The 18,788-nt window shown below is 32.9% G+C and overlaps 3 protein-coding genes and 1 long non-coding RNA gene across 5 annotated transcripts in view; 3 read left to right on the forward strand and 1 right to left on the reverse strand.

Moving 5' to 3' along the window:
* Positions 1-514: 514 nt before the first annotated feature.
* On the forward strand, positions 515-5,972 carry LOC103870731 (serine/threonine-protein kinase STY8). The gene is made up of 13 exons (XM_009148893.2): positions 515-1,144; positions 1,997-2,411; positions 2,483-3,119; positions 3,220-3,260; positions 3,352-3,420; positions 3,665-3,765; positions 3,864-3,942; positions 4,104-4,202; positions 4,324-4,392; positions 4,485-4,534; positions 4,625-4,706; positions 5,088-5,182; positions 5,310-5,972. Exons 1-13 carry the CDS (start codon positions 765-767, stop codon positions 5,437-5,439), a joined length of 2,247 nt encoding a protein of 748 aa, XP_009147141.1. The 5' UTR covers positions 515-764; the 3' UTR covers positions 5,440-5,972.
* Positions 5,973-6,222: 250 nt separating this feature from the next.
* On the reverse strand, positions 6,223-7,379 carry LOC103870732 (huntingtin-interacting protein K). The gene is made up of 4 exons (XM_009148894.3): positions 7,125-7,379; positions 6,941-6,996; positions 6,540-6,606; positions 6,223-6,448 (listed from the first exon to the last, which is right to left on the reverse strand). Exons 1-4 carry the CDS (start codon positions 7,254-7,256, stop codon positions 6,356-6,358), a joined length of 348 nt encoding a protein of 115 aa, XP_009147142.1. The 5' UTR covers positions 7,257-7,379; the 3' UTR covers positions 6,223-6,355.
* A 145-nt stretch (positions 7,380-7,524) lies between these two features.
* Positions 7,525-10,448, forward strand: LOC103870733 (protein SINE3). Of its 2 annotated transcripts, none has more exons than XM_009148896.3 (4): positions 7,525-7,648; positions 7,737-7,832; positions 7,914-8,299; positions 9,653-10,448. In XM_009148896.3, the coding sequence occupies exons 1-3, from the start codon at positions 7,550-7,552 to the stop codon at positions 8,253-8,255; spliced, it is 537 nt and encodes a 178-aa protein (XP_009147144.1). In that variant the 5' UTR covers positions 7,525-7,549; the 3' UTR covers positions 8,256-8,299; positions 9,653-10,448. The 2 variants fall into 2 exon arrangements, with proteins under 2 accessions (XP_009147144.1, XP_009147146.1); XM_009148898.3 differs by having other exon boundaries at positions 7,749-7,832.
* A 7,162-nt stretch (positions 10,449-17,610) lies between these two features.
* LOC117133949 overlaps positions 17,611-18,788 on the forward strand; it is a 9,406-nt gene continuing 8,228 nt past the window's right edge. Inside the window, exon 1 of the long non-coding RNA XR_004458026.1 lies at positions 17,611-18,182. This is a non-coding gene — a long non-coding RNA (uncharacterized LOC117133949). The remainder of the gene's footprint in view (positions 18,183-18,788) is intronic.

The following is an 18,788-nucleotide window of genomic DNA, read 5'->3' on the forward strand; positions in this document are numbered from 1 at the left end:
CTCTTTCCATTTTATATTATTTCTTTTATATACTCCTTCAGTTTCATAAATAATATTACTTTAACATTTCTAAACAGATTAAAAAATGATTAAAATACATTTAATTTTTTTATTAATTATATATACTCAACCAATAGTATTTGAGATAAATAAAATTATTTATAAAATCATTGTATTTGTAGTTAATATTAAACTGAAAGTTATGACACTTTTTTATAACAAAAAAAACATTAAAGTGACATTTAACATGAAACAAAGGGAATAGTTTTTTTTTCCTTTTATATAGTTCAGAACAAAAATCTAACCTACAAAAAACTATAGCTTATATGGAACACTGAAAAGAAATACACTTAATTTAGAATGAGTCAAATGTTTACAATCTAGTTCAGATTCTTTTTCTTAATATAATCAGGAATCTCTCCAAATTAAATACAGCAAAACCTTTTTTTTAGATAGCTAAACCTGGAAAATTGAGTCAAAAGTAGTAAATATTAAATTAAATAAATGAAAAAGTAAACCAAAAGAAGCAAGATAAGAAAGGAAAGTTTCCATAAATGTTGACCGTTTGAGACCGCAGAGCACGTTTCTTCTCGCATCACTCAATTTCTTCAATTCCATTTTTATTCTCTAGAGAGAGAAAAAAAAACTTTTTGCTTCCATAGTCAAATCATTCACCATGCTTGCTTAACACCTTCTTCTTCAACCTCCGATTCGACTCGAACGATCCCGCGATTCAACTCGCTTACCTTCAGATTCGACTGAAAATGGAGACTCCACCCGCGGAACAGCTGCTGAAGAAGATACTCGAGCTAGAGGAAAGCCAAGAGCATCTGAAGCAGGAGATGTCGAGGCTCAAGGTATCCACGGAGACCAGGCAGCGATCGCATTCCGTCTCGCCTCATCGTCCTGCGAGGAGAAGCATCGGGGACGGAGCTCAGTTGTGGAGGAAGAGCGGCGCCGCCTCGTTTCGTAATCGAAACGCTTCGCCGATGCGGAAGGAGAGCCGTTTCCAAGGTTCGATGAATCTGAGAGGTGGAGGAGGAGCATCGGCCGGGAAGTTTACGGATAATCAGTATTTGAATATTTTGCAGTCCATGGCACAGACTGTTCATGCCTACGATCTCAATATGCGAATTATCTTTTGGTATGTAGTTCCATCTTTTGAATATCGAGGTTAGATGCTAGATGGTGGATTTGATTAGTACTGGGCAAGTGGGCATTTGGGTTTTTGGTTAGGATTGGTTCAGGTTATTCGGATTTCGGATTATTCGGGGTGGGGTGTTTAGGTTCCATTTAGGTACCAGACATTTTTCGAATCGGATTGCTTCTGGTAATGTCGGGTTCAGGTTGGGTTTATATTTTTTTTAAAACTCGAAGTGGAACCAAATTAGAAATAAGTCGAGTTTGCTTCGAAGTTAAAGCAAAAAAAATAAATAACCCCCAAAACCCAAATTAAACACGGAAAGAAACAAAAAAATATTCAGCTAATTTGTTTTTAGATATTTATATATATAAAAGTTAAAATAATTAATAGTCTTCTTATATTTAAAATATTCGGGTATTCGTTAGGTTTTTGGTTGGGTTTGGTTGTTTGAAATTTGAATATAGAAAAATAGAAACTATTTAGTTTTTTGTAAATTTTGGTCTGGTTTCGGTTCGTTTTAGACTGTTCTGGGATATGGATAATATGGCCAGGAATAGATTTGATTCGTGCACCATTGTTTATTTGTAGTATTTTCTTGTAATCTCTTATAATTTCAGATTCCAGTGCGAATTCGGTTTGTGGATTTAGAAAACTAGAAACTGTTCCAGTTTTTGTAAATTTTGGTACAGTTTCAATTTTGTTTTTTTTTTGGTTCGGTTCTGGTTTGGTTTGGATTATGGATAATATGGCCAGGAGTAAATTTGGTTAATGCATCATTGTTCATTTTGTAGTATTTTCTTGTACTCTCTTTTATGTATTAAGATTCCAGTTCGATGTCCTGATTGTTTACAGGAACGCTATGGCGGAAAAGCTTTACGGGTACTCTGCTGCAGAAGCACTTGGTGAGAACCCAATTGATATTCTTGCAGACAACCGAGACGCTGCTTGTGCAATGAATATTGCTCGACGTTGTGTCCGTGGAGAGAGCTGGACCGGCGAGTTTCCTGTCAAGACCAAATCAGGGGAGAGATTCTCAGCTGTCACCACGTGTTCCCCCTTCTATGATGATGATGGTACTCTTATAGGGGTCATTTGTATCACAAGTAAAACGGAACATTACATGAACCCGAGAATCTCTTTGGCTAAGTTAAAGGGGCAAGAAGGTGAAACGAGCTCTCATCCTGCAAGGAATAGTTTTTCCTCTAAACTTGGCCTTGACTCTGATCAGCCTATACAAGCTGCTATATCATCAAAGATATCAAACTTGGTTAGTTCAGTTGTGGGTTTGCATATTCTCAGTTCTCACCTTTAATTCTGACTAGTGTTAAAAATTCGCAGGCCTCCAAGGTGAGGTCGAAAATGCGAGCCGGTGACAGTAGTGCCACACTCTCTGAGGGTGGAAGTGGTGATAGTCATCATTCAGATCACGGTGTCTTTGGTGCTACTCTCTCTGACCACAGGGACGATGCAGCGTCAAGTGGTTCCACCACACCAAGAGGGGATTTGATCCCGGCGCCTTTTGGTGTATTCACATGTAACGATGAGAAGTTACCTTCGAAACCCTTCAAAGATTCCAGTGACGAGGGTGATGAAAAGCCTGCAATCCATAAGGTTCTCACCTCAAAAGCTGAAGAATGGATGGCAAAGAAAGGGTTTTCATTGCCATGGAAAGGGAATGAGCAGGAAGATTCAAAAGGAAGGCCAACTCATTCTGTATGGCCTTGGGTACAAAATGATCAAGAGAAAGATAAGTCTGGTTTGAAGTCTGAAAGCCTTGCCTTTGAGAGTAAGAAGCCTACGAATAGTGAGGGCAGTAGTTTGTGGTCCTCCTCTGTAAATGCGAACAACACAAGCAGCGCTAGTAGCAACGGAAGTACCAGCAATAGTGTAATGAACAAGGTTGATACTGATAGTGAAGGCCTCGAATATGAAATTTTATGGGATGATTTGACAATTGGAGAACAAATCGGACAAGGTCATTTATTCTCTTAAACAGATTATCTCGTTTCCCAGACTTACTTTTATGTGATTTCTCTCATTTGTTTTGCTAACAAATGCATTTTTCTATTTTACAGGTTCATGTGGAACTGTCTATCACGGTCTCTGGTTTGGATCTGTAAGTCATTGGCTTCTGGCTCCCATTGTATAAAAAAACAAAATGCAAGTTCAAATATCTGTCACATTGAGAGCTTATAATGTCACCACAGGATGTAGCTGTAAAAGTGTTCTCCAAGCAAGAATATTCAAAAGAGATTATCCAATCTTTCAGACAAGAGGTATTGCTTGTTGTCTACGCTGGAATGGTCTGAGTGTTATTGGCAAAAGACTCTCGGTCTTTCATATCATAATAGGCAGATTGATTTTTCAAGTAGACCAATATTATGTGCTAAGCATTTTCCCTTACAGACTGCATCTCACTGAAGGATTCATTTATGAAAACTTAGTTAGACACCCTAACAAAAACTGCAGCTAGTTCCAAATTCTTAATTATGTCATTATTGCTCTTGTTTTATTGTGAAGGTATCGTTGATGAGAAGACTTAGACATCCTAATGTACTGCTCTTTATGGGAGCTGTCACCTCACCTCCACGCCTCTGTATAGTGTCGGAGTTCCTTCCACGGTTTGGTCTCATCTCTTTTAGTTTTACTACTCTCACTTTCTTTGTGCTTCTCGGCCCTTCAAGCCATAGCTCATAATAATTCGATTTACTATTTGCAGTGGAAGTCTCTTCCGTCTACTGCAAAGGAACACGTCAAAACTGGATTGGAGGCGGCGTATCAACATGGCAATGGACATTGTGAGTATTAGTTATATGGTCATTTGACATGTGATTTTTCCATTCCTATGATCATTGATGATTGCACTTGGACAAGCTGCTCTATTTGGTTACTTCGTTGTATTTGGTTTGTGATCCTTCTTGTGCATCTCATCCATCATATTACATAATTCTTCACACAGGCTCGCGGTATGAATTATCTTCATCATTGTAGTCCACCCATCATCCATCGTGATCTGAAGTCGTCAAATCTGCTGGTAGACAAGAACTGGACCGTTAAAGTAAGATATTCATCTTGAGATACATTTAGATTAAAAAATTAATTTTGTGAGCGAAGCAGAAAAGTTAGACTCAAACCTTGCAACTAGAAACATCGTAAACTTACATCCACTTGTCTAACAGGTAGCTGACTTTGGTCTTTCACGTATCAAGCATGAGACATACCTTACCTCCAAGTCCGGGAAGGGAACGGTACTTAAATTTAGGCTCTTGCCTATTTGAATCCTGATTTATAGTCATCCTCTCACAGCGATATTTGAATGCATTTTTTACCTGTTCTGCAGCCTCAATGGATGGCACCAGAAGTACTTCGAAATGAGTCTGCTGATGAGAAGTATATTCCTGTTTTCTGTTTGGTTAAGTTCTCTTGATTACTTGTTCTTCTAGCCTTCATGCTAACTAGCTTCTTAATTCATTGATACAGGTCTGATATTTACAGCTTTGGAGTAGTACTCTGGGAACTTGCCACAGAGAAGATCCCTTGGGAAACTCTCAACTCTATGCAGGTATTATGTTTCTATAGATAGAACAACGAAAAGATAATGTCTCCAATTGCCAACTGGTCATAGAACTTTCAAAAGATTAGTTTCAGGGTAAACCTTTGCTCATCTAATTATTGTCAATACAAAATTAATTGTAAATTAGGAAGGTAAGATTCATAAACGCTATACTATAGTGTAATGTGTATAGAATAGATACAGTGAAATTTGTTACTATATACGATTTGGCCATTTTTATAGGTGGGATATTTTTGCAACATCTCTACGAATTTAATTTCATGTTTCCATGGCATATGTTTATTCTGCTTGCAGAAAACTTCCATTTTCAGACTCGCTTCACTTGAAAAGTATGATAAATGCAGAAATGCTTATTTGAAAAATGTGCAGGTGATAGGAGCTGTGGGGTTCATGAACCAGAGGCTTGAAATTCCAAAGGACATTGATCCCTTATGGATCGCATTAATGGAGAGCTGTTGGCACAGGTAAATTAACATATTGAAGAATATAACCTTTAGTTATTACAGTTCTCCTTGATTTTGATGTTCTACATATTTCACAGCTAATGCTAGACATTAAAATGTGTTTTTTTTTGTTTCTCCAACACTGCAGCGATACGAAGCTGAGACCTACATTCCGAGAACTGATGGAGAAGCTAAGAGAGCTGCAAAAGAAGTATTCAATACAGTTCCAAGCTAAACGTGCTGCCTTACTTGACAACTCGCCCCTTAATGACAACTAAACACAAAGTATACTCTTTTGTTCCTCAAGGTGACGCTTTAAGACTAAAAGCTGTTCATGAAAACAGAGGAAGATAGAGAATTGGTCTGTTTTTGAGCAGTAACATAATGGTTGGTTGTAATTACAACGTGGAGGAGACTCATGAGCAGAGGCAGCCACTGGAATTCTTGGACTGGTCTAAAGTGCAGTTAGTGATGTGTTTCTGGTCATTACACAAATTGCCAAAAGAAACATAAAGGCTCAGTTTGGGTAGTGCAACTGTGATGATTGGTGGAGGCTTAAAGGAAGTGAGTGAAAGGGATTTGATGTGAAAGTTGATTGCAAAGACGTCACAATTCGTTGGGTAGGTGTACAAGAGAGTACTTACTGCATATATAATATGTTTATTTGCATATTCACTTATCACTGTTACATATCTATGTGATCAATTGGTAGAACCATTTGATGGTTTATACATAGAGGACAAAGGGATAGTTATGAGAGAATATGCTAACATCATTGGGGATTTTTGTATAATCATGTGTCATTATCCTATTCTCTACATACAAACACAGTAATGCCCAATCAAACAAACAGTGAACCACTTAGCACAGCTAAAGGCTCAAGAGAGGTTGGTTCATTCTTGTGGCAGCATCTGGAAATAAGGAATAGGACTTTTGATCAAAAAAAAAAAGGAATAAGGGATAAGACTATGTGAGGTGGCTCCTTTACACTATCAGGATTGTTACCTTTTGTTATCCAAATCGCAAAATATAACTTCTGGAGCAGACATTTTACTGAGGGATTTATACTCAGGGAAGAAGACTTATTCAGCAATGAAATTTCAAAACTCAATTTAATATTTGGTTTACATAACTCTCAAGTCTCTCGACCTCGCACACACAAAGAACAAGCGAGAAATGCTGGTACTGGTCCCATCATAGAGGATATCGTGAAAGCAACTCCCTAGTTGCAGCAACTGCATCGCCTTTGTGCTCCCTTAGAGTTCTCTCCACCACATTCTTCTCCAGCTACAATGTTCACAGACAGCAAACTTTAAGGACACAGCCACAATAATAATGGATGTTTAAAATGTTAAAAAAAAAAGAGGAAGAAACTAACCTCAAGTTCGTTAACAATGAGCTCAACATCAGCGGCATTGATCTTAACAGAAGCCAGTTCCTTCTCCCTGCATATAAAGTTCCAGCAACTTGTCAATCATTATCAAACACTACACAGAAGATGCTGATATGAGAAAACTCTAGTCCTCCTTATCTTCACTTCTGTATCAATAAAAGCACTTATTGACTGGTACTATTACAATACAAAGAATATTTGGCGTCAATACTATGTAGATGTGAGTGACAAAATGATCCTGTGAACGTTTTTTTAACTAACATAAGAGACATTAGAAACAGTATCAACGACAAGTGTAATGCCTTATTTAACTTAATTCTGAATTAAGATTGAGTTATGTTCGTAAGAATCTTTATAAAACGAAAAGGCTAAGACTTTTCTTTTACCTCAATCTCTTAGCATTAAGATCAGCCTCCCTAGAAGCACCAATCGAAGCCATAGCCTGAAACACGGACATTGACCTTCGTAACCCCAATCAATTTTTTTTTTAAACTTAACTGAGCTCAAAATTTAAGTCTAATCATAAGATATAATAGTCATTCTTTGTAGATGAAGAAAGAGTGAACAAACCGATTGAACACGATTAGAATCGAGCTGGCGATCCTCGACGCGATCGGTAAGCTTATCTAAAGCTTTGCTTTGTTGCTGTAAGTCCTTTGAATCGACCGTCATCTCCGCTCCAGCTTCTTCTGCTCCCTCCATTGCTTCCAAACTCTTCTCCTCTCTCTCGGTGAATCCAACTCTCCGTCCGGCTACAAAGAGATTTTGAGGTTGGGTAGTGTCTCGAGCTCCAGCGTTAGGAAGAAACCCTAAAGGCTAAACAATACCAAACCCGAACCGAGTCGAACCGAACCAAATTGAAATAACTCTGATTTTAGTTGATAATTCGGTTTAGTAAACGTTAATATTGGGCTGGGCCTTACTTAGCCCATAGAAATAGCCTATAACAAATATCTTTCCATCACAAAATTCGAAAACGCTCTGGAGAGAGAGAGATGAAGGAAATTCAAATTCCCAGGAAAAACTCTACGCGCTCATCTGATCCCGCAACGAAGAGGATCATCATCAAGGATCCTGAGCTCAAGAATCGAAAGGTAATTTGAAACGTATGAACCTATTTGATTCTTCTTCTTCTTCATCCGCCGTTAAGTTTAATCACATTTTCCTTCTTCTACACTGAAGCTTGCGGAGAAGAGACAGAGCGCAACCGTCGGAAGCACGAAGGATCCATCTGATTTCGATCCGATCTATTTCGCGATCTCCGATCACGAAGCTGAGGTACGGCTTCTCCAGATCCGTTTAGCTCAGATCTTCAGTTTCGGTTAGCTCGATTTTGAAATTGCGTTTGTTTAACCTCAGAGTTTCCTACAAGGATCGAGTGTAGACCTCTTACCAACGCCAGAGATTTGTGACGAATCTCCAGTTTCAACCGTTAGTAACGAGGCTTTTCAAGTCATCGACGCGGCGATTGCTGCGGACTTGCCTGCTTCTGTGCAGTCCTTGCGCGCGGAGATCAGCGACCTGAAGAAAACGATCTGTTCAGTTGAGAGTTCTGAAGAAAGTAAACGCGTCGATGGAGCTGTTACTCTCAAATTCCGCGTTGTGGTTTTCGCTTTCGTCCTTTGGGCTCTCTTTGCTGCGGTTGTGGTCGGAGTCAGCTCAGGAGAGGAGGTTGCTTACTCTGGACCACTTCCAACTTGAAGGATACAAAGTCACAACAATCCATTGATTCTGTGAATCGTCAGGTTATCTCACTTTCCTTTTCGTTACATGATGATAACATTAGTACCTATGCTGATTCGCTTCTTTTGAAGTTGAATCTCTTTTTATGATCATCTATCTTGCGTTAGTATTTCTAGTTCGTTGTAACATATTTCAATCAACAGTTCTAGATTGTTTCTTTAATTCAAGAAGTCTTATTGAAGTCTTATTTGGTAGAATTTGAAGCTTCCTAGGCCTTATGATAGCACATTCTAGGCCCAAACCAAGTGGTCTTACCAGATCCGTTTGGTAAGTTGATGATTGTTAGTCGACAAGTAGGCCTTATAAGCTGCTGGTTAGTCTCATTCCTAACCAATGAGTGATCCCTTACACTTTATTGGCACAAGTGATATGACATTTGATCTTTGTAATCATGGTGACTCGTGTAGGCTAAAAACATAGTCTTTTCTGCATCACATGTCCAATATATAGGCTTCTGTAGCGTTTATGTCTCTAGGTCCTATTCTACTTTGATGAGTTTCCGTTCTTAGCTCTGCAATCATATATTTGGCATGCTTGTTTTCTTCTGCTTCTCAGTTTGGTAGGTTTTAGATCTTAGTACCAAGACATGTGCTAGCCTTTGTTTCCATTCTTATGCAAGATGTTCCTTTCTTTTAGTTGTATTAAGGCAGACAAATCATATGCAAAGTCCAGCGTGTGAAGCTTTTTGGGTAATTACTTGATTTGATATTTATTTCATAAATCATTAGGATAAGCTCTTGGAAGCGTTAGGTTAGGTTTCTTCTCCATTATGGATAATGGTACAATGTATTTATTAGGAATTGGAAATTAGTAGTCATGTATTTTTAATTAAAAAAAATGAATGACAGAATTATCCAGACTGTGTTTGATTTTTTTACAGGAGATTAGAGTAGTAGCTAGGCCAATAAACATCAGAAGAAAAACTAAAATTATTATATATACCATGTGTTAAATAAAAGGAGCATTTGTTGGTTTACTTTTGATGTAAAGTTTCTTAACATTGATTAGTTCATGGATGATCATATTTTTGTATTATGAGCAAGGGTCGGTATCATTATTTTCTGACTTTTGTAGCATTTGTCTAATTCATTTGGCTGAATAGTGATTCTTTGTGAGAAACTGATTCTCGATTTTGAAAATCGAGTTCCCATTAGGAAATATTGGTGTTTTTCACATGTATCAATTCAGCTTACCGACTGACAAAAATGAATTGTAATTGATTCTCTCAAGTACCTGTCAGGTTTGGTCAGTTTTGTTGGTAAACCAATGATAACAACTTAAAAGAGTTAGGCTTCAAAATGCTTATAATTTAGTCTACGTAATATAATAATAATCATATTGTGCTCTTTAAACAGGATCTTGGGTGCTGTCACTGAGAAACCAGGGGCCAAAAACTCAACTACTTATTCGGAAGCCAAGCATGTAAAAGGTGGAAGCATATACATATGGAAACAATTCTACAGATAAGTATTTCGTATTTGTTCTCTGAACAGTGTTGAGCTGATATTTCTAATTGATATTGGCAACTTTAGTCTTATTTAGTGGTTAATAATTGATATGTTTAAGAAAGCCCTTTAAAAAGAAACAAAATGTTATCTCATCAATACTTCACTTTGTTCTCCTTACTAAAAAACACTCCGTATCACCCATTGTCATTCGCTTGTTCTTTGGGTGTCCAGAATACGGGAGGCAATCTATGTGCCACCTTCATCATACTTAAGAGTGATTTTTCCTTTTCTAATTAACTTTTTCATTGATAAATAAAAATTAGAAAGAGAAAAAAGATTAATTACTTACTACAATTGATTAATTGATGAAGGTCAAAGAGGTTTGAAACTTTTGTTGTTTCCATTTCTCTAGAAAATAGCGATTTTATAGTGGTTGATCCACCAATTTAGGAGTATTATGAAGATTTACTAAATTATTTGATAAAAAATTAAAATGATGTCCATGTACCATAAAGGAGAGTTTAATATATATTACTACAAATTTAGAATGTGTTTAGATATTTTAAAACAACATTAAAAATCATAGGCTTCAGTATATAGAGCATTAACCAAAAAATTCAATATTTTCATTGGGGTTGTTAACCTATAGATTTTGAGATGATTTAAAAAAAATGAAAATATTATTTTAATGCATAGTTGCATCCTTCAGCAACATATGATGAAGGTCAAAGAGATTTGAAACTTTTGTTGTCTCCGTTTCTCTAGAAAATAGCTATTTTATAGTGGTTAGTCCACCAATTTACGGAATATTATGAAGTTTTACTAAATTAATTGACAAAAAATGAAAATGATGCCCATGTACCATGGATAGTGTCGCTGAAGTATGGCCCGCAGCATCGATATGCTGGACTGCTACAGAGATGGTTCGAGCTCACTGCTTAGGTAGATGGGGGTCTTTCTATAGATCTCCCTATTCTGTTTTCTTCTTCTTTTTTTTTTTTGACATCGAAAGTTCTGTTTTCTTCTTTTAGTATATTTTTCATAATCTGATTCTTTGTAAATGTAATTCTTTTACCTAGTTGATCAATAAATTTGAAATTTTATAAAAAAAAATTTTTTGGGAGTATTATAAAGTTTTACTAAATTAATTGAAAAAAAATTAAAAAAATGCCCATGTACCATGAACGAGAGTTTAATATACATTAATACAAATGCAGAATGTGTTTAGAAATTTTAAAACAACACAAAAGATCATAGGCTTAAGTATATAGAACATCTACCGAAAAACACATAGATTTAGAGAAATTTTCAAAAAAAATGAAAATTTTGTTTTATTGCATAGTTGCATCCTTCACCAACATATGATGAAGGTCAAAGAAGTTTGAAACTTTTGTTGTCTCCGCTTCTCTAGAAAATAGCGATTTTATAGTGGTTGATCCACCCATTTAGGGAGTATTATGAAGTTTTACTAAATTAATTGATAAAAAATTAAAATGATGCTCATGTACCATGAAAGAGAGTTTAATATACATTACTACAAATGTAGAATGTGTTTAGAAATTTTAAAACAACATTAAAAATCATAGGCTTCAGTATATAGAGCATTAACCAAAAAAAAATCAATATTTTTCGTAGAGGTTGTTAACCCATACATTTTGAGAAAATTTCAAAAAAAATGAAAATATTGTTTTAATGCATAGTTGCATCCTTCACCAACATATGATGAATGTCAAAGAGGTTTGGAACTTTTCATGCCTTCGTTTCTCTAGAAAATAGCGTTTTTATAGTGGTTAGTCCACCAATTTAGGGAGTATTTAGAGAAAATTTCAAAAAAATAAAAATATTGTTTTAATGCATAGTTGCATCCTTCACCAACATATGATGAATGTCAAAGAGGTTTGGAACTTTTCTTGTCTCCGTTTCTCTAGAAAATAGCGTTTTTATAGTGGTTAGTCCACCAATTTAGAGAGTATTATGAAGTTTTACTAAATTAATTGACAAAACAAATAAAATGATGTCCATGTACCATGAAAGAGAGTTTAATATATATTACTACAAATGTAGAATGTGTTTTGAAATATTAAAACAACACTAAAGATCATAGGCTTCAGTATATAGAGCATTAACCGAAAAATTCAATATTTTAATAGGGGTTAACCCAGAGATTTTGAGAAAATTTCAAAAATATGAAAATACTTATTTAATGCATAGTTGCATCTTTCACTAACATATGATGAAGGTCAAAGAAGTTTGGAACTTTTGTTGTCTCCGTTTCTCTAGAAAATAGCGATTTTATAGTTGTTAGTCCACTAATTTAGGGAGTATAAAAAATTAAACCAATGTCCATCTACAATGAAAGAGAGTTTAATATACCTTACTACAAATGTTGAATGTGTTTAGAAATTTTAAAACAACAATAAAGATTATAGGTTCAGTATATAGAGCATTAACCGAAAAATTCAATATTTTCGTAGGGGTTAACCCATAGATTTTGAGAAAATTTCAAAAATATGAAAATATTGTTTTATTGCATAGTTGCATCATTCACTAACATATGATGAAGGTCAAAGATGTTTGAAATTTTTGTTGTTTCCGTTTTTCTAGAAAATAGCTATTTTATAGTAGTTAGTATACCAATTTAGGGAATATTATGAAGTTTTACTAAATTAATTGACAAAAAAATGAAAATGATGCCCATGTACCATGAAAGAGAGTTTAATATACACTAATACAAATGTAGAATGTGTTTAGAAATTTTAAAACAACACTAAAGATCATAGGCTTCAGTATATAGAGCATTAACCGAAAAATTCAATATTTTCATAGGGGTTAACCCATAGATTTTGAGAAAATTTCAAAAATATGAAAATACTGTTTAATGCATAGTTGCATCCTTCACTAACATATGATGAAGGTCAAAGAGGTTTGAAACTTTTGTTGTCTCCATTTCTCTAGAAAATAGCGATTTTATAGTGGTTGATCCATCCATTTAGGGAGTATTATGAAGTTTTACTAAATTAATTGATAAAAAAATTAAAATAATGCCCTTGTACCGTGAAAGAGAGTTTAATATACATTAATACAAATGTAGAATGTGTTTAGAAATTTTAAAACAACACAGAAGATCACAGGCTTAAGTATATAGAACATCTACTGAAAAACATATAAATTTTGAGAAAATTTCAAAAATATGATAATACTGTTTTAATGCATAGTTGCATCATTCACTAACAGATGATGAAGGTCAAAGAGGTTTGAAACTTTTGTTGTCTCCGCTTCTCTAGAAAATAGCGTTTTTATAGTGGTTAGTCCACCAATTTAGAGAGTATTACGAAGTTTTACTAAATTAAGTGACAAAAAATTAAAACGATGTCCATGTACCATGAAAGAGAGTTTAATATACATTACTACAAATGTAGAATGTGTTTAGAAATATTAAAACAACAATAAAGATCATAAGCTTCAGTACATAGAGCATTAACCGAAAAATTCAATATTTTAATAGGGGTTAACCCATAGATTTTGAGAAAATTTCAAAAATATGAAATTACTGTTTTAATGCATAGTTGCATCCTTCACTAACATATGATGAAGGTCAAAGATGTTTGAAATTTTTGTTGTTTCCGTTTTTCTAGAAAATAGCTATTTTATAGTTGTTAGTACACCAATTTAGGGAATATTATGAAGTTTTACTAAATTAATTGACAAAAAAATGAAAATGATGCCCATGTACCATGAAAGAGAGTTTAATATACATTAATACAAACGTAGAATGTGTTTAGAAATTTTAAAACAACACTAAAGATCATAGGCTTCAGTATATAGAGCATTAACCGAAAAATTCAATATTTTAATAGGGGTTAACCCATAGATTTTGAAAAAATTTCAAAAATATGAAAATACTGTTTTAATGCATAGGTGCATCTTTCACTAACATATGATGAAGGTCAAAGAGGTTTGAAACATTTGTTGTCTCTATTTCTCTAAAAAATAGCGATTTTATAGTGGTTGATACACCATTTAGGGAGTATTATGAAGTTTTACTAAATTAATTGATAAAAAATTAAAATGATGTCCATGTACCATGAAAGAGAGTTTAATATATATTATTACAAATGTAGAATGTGTTTAGAAATATTAAAACAACACTAAAGATCATAGGCTTCAGTATATAGAGCATTAACCGGAAAATTCAATATTTTAATAGGGGTTAACCCATAGATTTTGAAAAAATTTCAAAAGTATGAAAATACTGTTTTATTGCATAGTTGCATCCTTCACTAACATATGATTAAGGTCAAAGAAGTTTGAAACTTTTGTTGTTTCCGTTTCTCTAGAAAATAGCGATTTTATAGTTGTTAGTCTACCAATTTAGGGAGTATAAAAAATTAAAACGATGTCCATGTACCATGAAAGAGAGTTTAATATACCTTACTACAAATGTAGAATGTGTTTAGAAATTTTAAAAAACAATAAAGATCATAGGTTTCAGTATATAGAGCATTAGCCGAAAAATTCAATATTTTCGTAGGGGTTAACCCATAGATTTTGAAAAAATTTCAAAAATATGAAAATACTGTTTTAATGCATAGTTGCATCCTTCACTAACATATGATGAAGGTCAAAGATGTTTGGAATTTTTGTTGTTTCCGTTTTTCTAGAAAATAGCTATTTTATAGTGGTTAGTACACCAATTTAGGGAATATTATGAAGTTTTACTAAATTAATTGACAAAAAAATGAAAATGATGCCCATGTACCATGAAAGAGAGTTTAATATACACTAACACAAATGTAGAATGTGTTTAGAAATTTTAAAACAATACTAAAGATCATAGGCTTCAGTATATAGAGCATTAACCGAAAAATTCAATATTTTAATAGGGGTTAACCCATAGATTTTGAGAAAATTTCAAAAATATGAAAATATTGTTTTAATGCATAGTTGCATCCTTCACTAACATATGATGAAGGTCAAAGAGGTTTGAAACTTTTGTTGTCTCCATTTCTCTAGAAAATAGCGATTTTATAGTGGTTGATCCATCCATTTAGGGAGTATTATGAAGTTTTACAAAATTAATTGATAAAAAATTAAAACAATGCCCATGTACCGTGAAAGAGAGTTTAATATACATTAATACAAATGAAGAATGTGTTTAGAAATTTTAAAACAACACAGAAGATCACATGCTTAAGTATATAGAACATCTACTGAAAAACACTTAGATTTAGAGAAAATTTCAAAAAATAAAATTTTTGTTTTAATGCATAGTTGCATCCTTCACCAACATATGATGAAGGTCAAAGAGGTTTGAAACTTTTCTTGTCTCCGCTTCTCTAGAAAATAACGTTTTAATAGTGGTTATTCCACCAATTTAGGGAGTATTTCGAAGTTTTACTAAATTAAGTGACAAAAAATTAAAACGATGTCCATGTACCATGAAAGATAGTTTAATATACATTACTATAAATGTAGAATGTGTTTAGAAATATTAAAACAACACTAAAGATCATAAGCTTCAGTACATAGAGCATTAACCGAAAAATTCAATATTCTAATAGAAGTTAACCCATAGATTTTGAGAAAATTTCAAAAATATGAAAATACTGTTTTAATGCATAGTTGCATCTTTCACTAACATATGATGAAGGTGAAATAGGTTTGAAACATTTGTTGTCTCTATTTCTCTAGAAAATAGCGATTTTATAGTGGTTGATCCACCATTTAGGGAGTATTATGAAGTTTTACTAAATTAATTGATAAAAAATTAAAATGATGCCCATGTACCATGAAAGAGAGTTTAATATACATTACTACAAATGTAGAATGTATTTAGAAATTTTAAAACAACATTAAAAATCATAGGCTTCAGTATATAGTGCATTAACAAAAAAAAATCAATATTTTCGTAGAGGTTGTTAACCCATACATTTTGAGAAAATTTCAAAAAAATGAAAATATTGTTTTAATGCATAGTTGCATCCTTCACCAACATATGATGAATGTCAAAGAGGTTTGGAACTTTTCTTGTCTCTGTTTCTCTAGAAAATAGCGTTTTTATAGTGGTTAGTCCACCAATTTAGAGAGTATTATGAAGTTTTACTAAATTAATTGACAAACAATTAAAATGATGTCCATATACCATGAAAGAGAGTTTAATATATATTACTACAAATGTAGAATGTGTTTAGAAATATTAAAACAACACTAAAGATCATAGGCTTCAGTATATAGAGCATTAACCGAAAAATTCAATATTTTAATAGGGGTTAACCCAGAGATTTTGAGAAAATTTCAAAAATATGAAAATACTGATTTAATGCATAGTTGCATCTTTCACTAACATATGATGAAGGTCAAAGAAGTTTGGAACTTTTGTTGTTTCCGTTTCTCTAGAAAATAGCGATTTTATAGTTGTTAGTCCACCAATTTAGGGAATATTATGAAGTTTTACTAAATTAATTGACAAAAAAATGAAAATGATGCCCATGTACCATGAAAGAGGGTTTAATATACACTAATACAAATGTAGAATGTGTTTAGAAATTTTAAAACAACACTAAAGATCATAGGCTTTAGTATATAGAGCATTAACCGAAAAATTCAATATTTTAATAGGGGTTAACCCATAGATTTTGAGAAAATTTCAAAAATATGAAAATACTTTTTTAATGCATAGTTGCATCCTTCACTAACATATGATGAATGTCAAAGAGGTTTGAAACTTTTGTTGTCTCTATTTCTCTAGAAAATAGAGATTTTATAGTGGTTGATCCACCATTTAGAGAGTATTATGAAGTTTTACTAAATTAATTGATAAAAAATTAAAATGATGCCTATGTACCATGAAAGAGAGTTTAATATATATTACTACAAATGTAGAATGTGTTTTGAAATATTAAAACAACACTAAAAATCATAGGCTTCAGTACATAGAGCATTAACCGAAAAATTCAATATTTTAATAGGGGTTAACCCATAGATTTTGAGAAAATTTCAAAATTCTGAAAATACAGTTTTAATGCATAGTTGCATCCTTCACTAACATATGATGAAGGTTAAAGAGGTTTGAAACTTTTGTTGTCTCCATTTCTCTAGAAAATAACGATTTTATAGTGGTTGATCCACCCATTTAGGGAGTATTATGAAGTTTTACTAAATTAATTGATAAAAAATTAAAATGATGCTCATGTACCATGAAAAAGAGTTTAATATACATTACTACAAATGTAGAATGTGTTTAGAAATTTTAAAACAACATTAAATATCACAGGCTTCAGTATATAGAGCATTAACCAAAACAAATTCAATATTTTCGTACAGGTTGTTAACCCATACATTTTGAGAAAATTTCAAAAAAATGAAAATATTGTTGTAATGCATAGTTGCATCCTTCACAAACATATGATGAATGTCAAAGAGGTTTGGAACTTTTTTTCTTGTCTTCGTTTCTCTAGAAAAATAGCGTTTTTATAGTGTGGTTAGTCCACCAATTTAGGGAGTATTATCAAGTTTACTAAAATTAATTGACAAAAAATTAAACGATGTCCATGTACCATGAAAGAGATTTAATATATATTACTACATGTAGAATGTGTTTAAATATTAAAACAACACTAAAGATCATAGGCTTCAGTATATAGAGCATTAACCGAAAAATTCAATATTTAATAGGGTTAACCCAGAATTTTTGAAAATTTCAAAAATATGAAAATACTGATTTAATGCATAGTTGCATCTTTCACTAACATATGATGAAGTCAAAGAAGTTTGGAACTTTTGTTGTCTCCGTTTCTCTAGAAAATAGCGATTTATAGTGTTTAGTCCACCAAATTTAGGGAGTAAAAAAATTAAACCGAATGTCCATCTACCATGAAAAAGAGTTTAATATGCCTTACTACAAATGTAGAATGTGTTTAAAAATTTTAAAACAACAATAAAGATCATAGGTTTCAGTATATAGAGCATTAACCGAAAAATTCAATATTTTCGTAGGGGTTAACCCATAGATTTTGAGAAAATTTCAAAAATATGAAAATACTGTTTTAATGCATAGTTGCATCATTCACTAACATATGATGAAGGCCAAATATGTTTGGAATTTTTGTTGTCTCAGTTTTTGTAGAAAATAGCTATTTTATGTTGGTTAGTCTACCAATTTAGGGAATATTATGAAGTTTTACTAAATTAATTGACAAAAAAATGAAAATGATGCCCATGTACCATGAAAGAGAGTTTAATATAAATTTAATACAAATGTAGAATGTGTTTAGAAATATTAAAACAACACTAAAGATCATAGGCTTGAGTATATAGAGCATTAACCGAAAAATTCAATATTTTAATAGGGGTTAACCCATAGATTTTGAGAAAATTTAAAAAATATGAAAATACTGTTTTAATGCATAGTTGCATCCTTCACTAACATATGATGAATGTCAAGAGGTTTGAAACTTTTGTTGTCTCCATTTCTTTAAAATAGCGATTTTTATAGTGGTTGATCCACCCATTTAGGGAGTATTATGAAGTTTTACTAAATTAATTGATAAAAAATTAAACAATTCCCATGTACCGTGAAAGAGAGTATAATATAAATTAATACAAATGTAGAATGTGTTTAGAAATTTAAAAACAACACAGAAGATCACAGGCTTAAGTATATAGAACATCTACCGAAAAACACATAGATTTAGAGAAAATTTCAAAAAATGAAAATTTTGTTTTTAATGCATAGTTGCATCTTCACCAACATATGATGAAGGTCAAAGAGGTTTGGATTTTTCTTGTCTCCGCTTCTCTAGAAAATAACGTTTTAATAGTGGTTAGTCCACCAATTTAGGGAGTATTATGAAGTTTTACTAAACTAATGACAAAAATTAAAACGATGTCCATGTACATGAAAGAAGTTTAATATACATTACTACAAATGTACAATGTGTTTAGAAATATTAAGACAACACTAAAGATCATAAGCTTCAGTACATAGAGCATTAACCGAAAAATTCAATATTTTTATAGTGGTTAACCATAGATTTTGAGAAAA

This window comes from Brassica rapa, chromosome A05 (genome assembly GCF_000309985.2).
Source record: "Brassica rapa cultivar Chiifu-401-42 chromosome A05, CAAS_Brap_v3.01, whole genome shotgun sequence".
Lineage (NCBI taxonomy): Eukaryota > Viridiplantae > Streptophyta > Magnoliopsida > Brassicales > Brassicaceae > Brassica > Brassica rapa.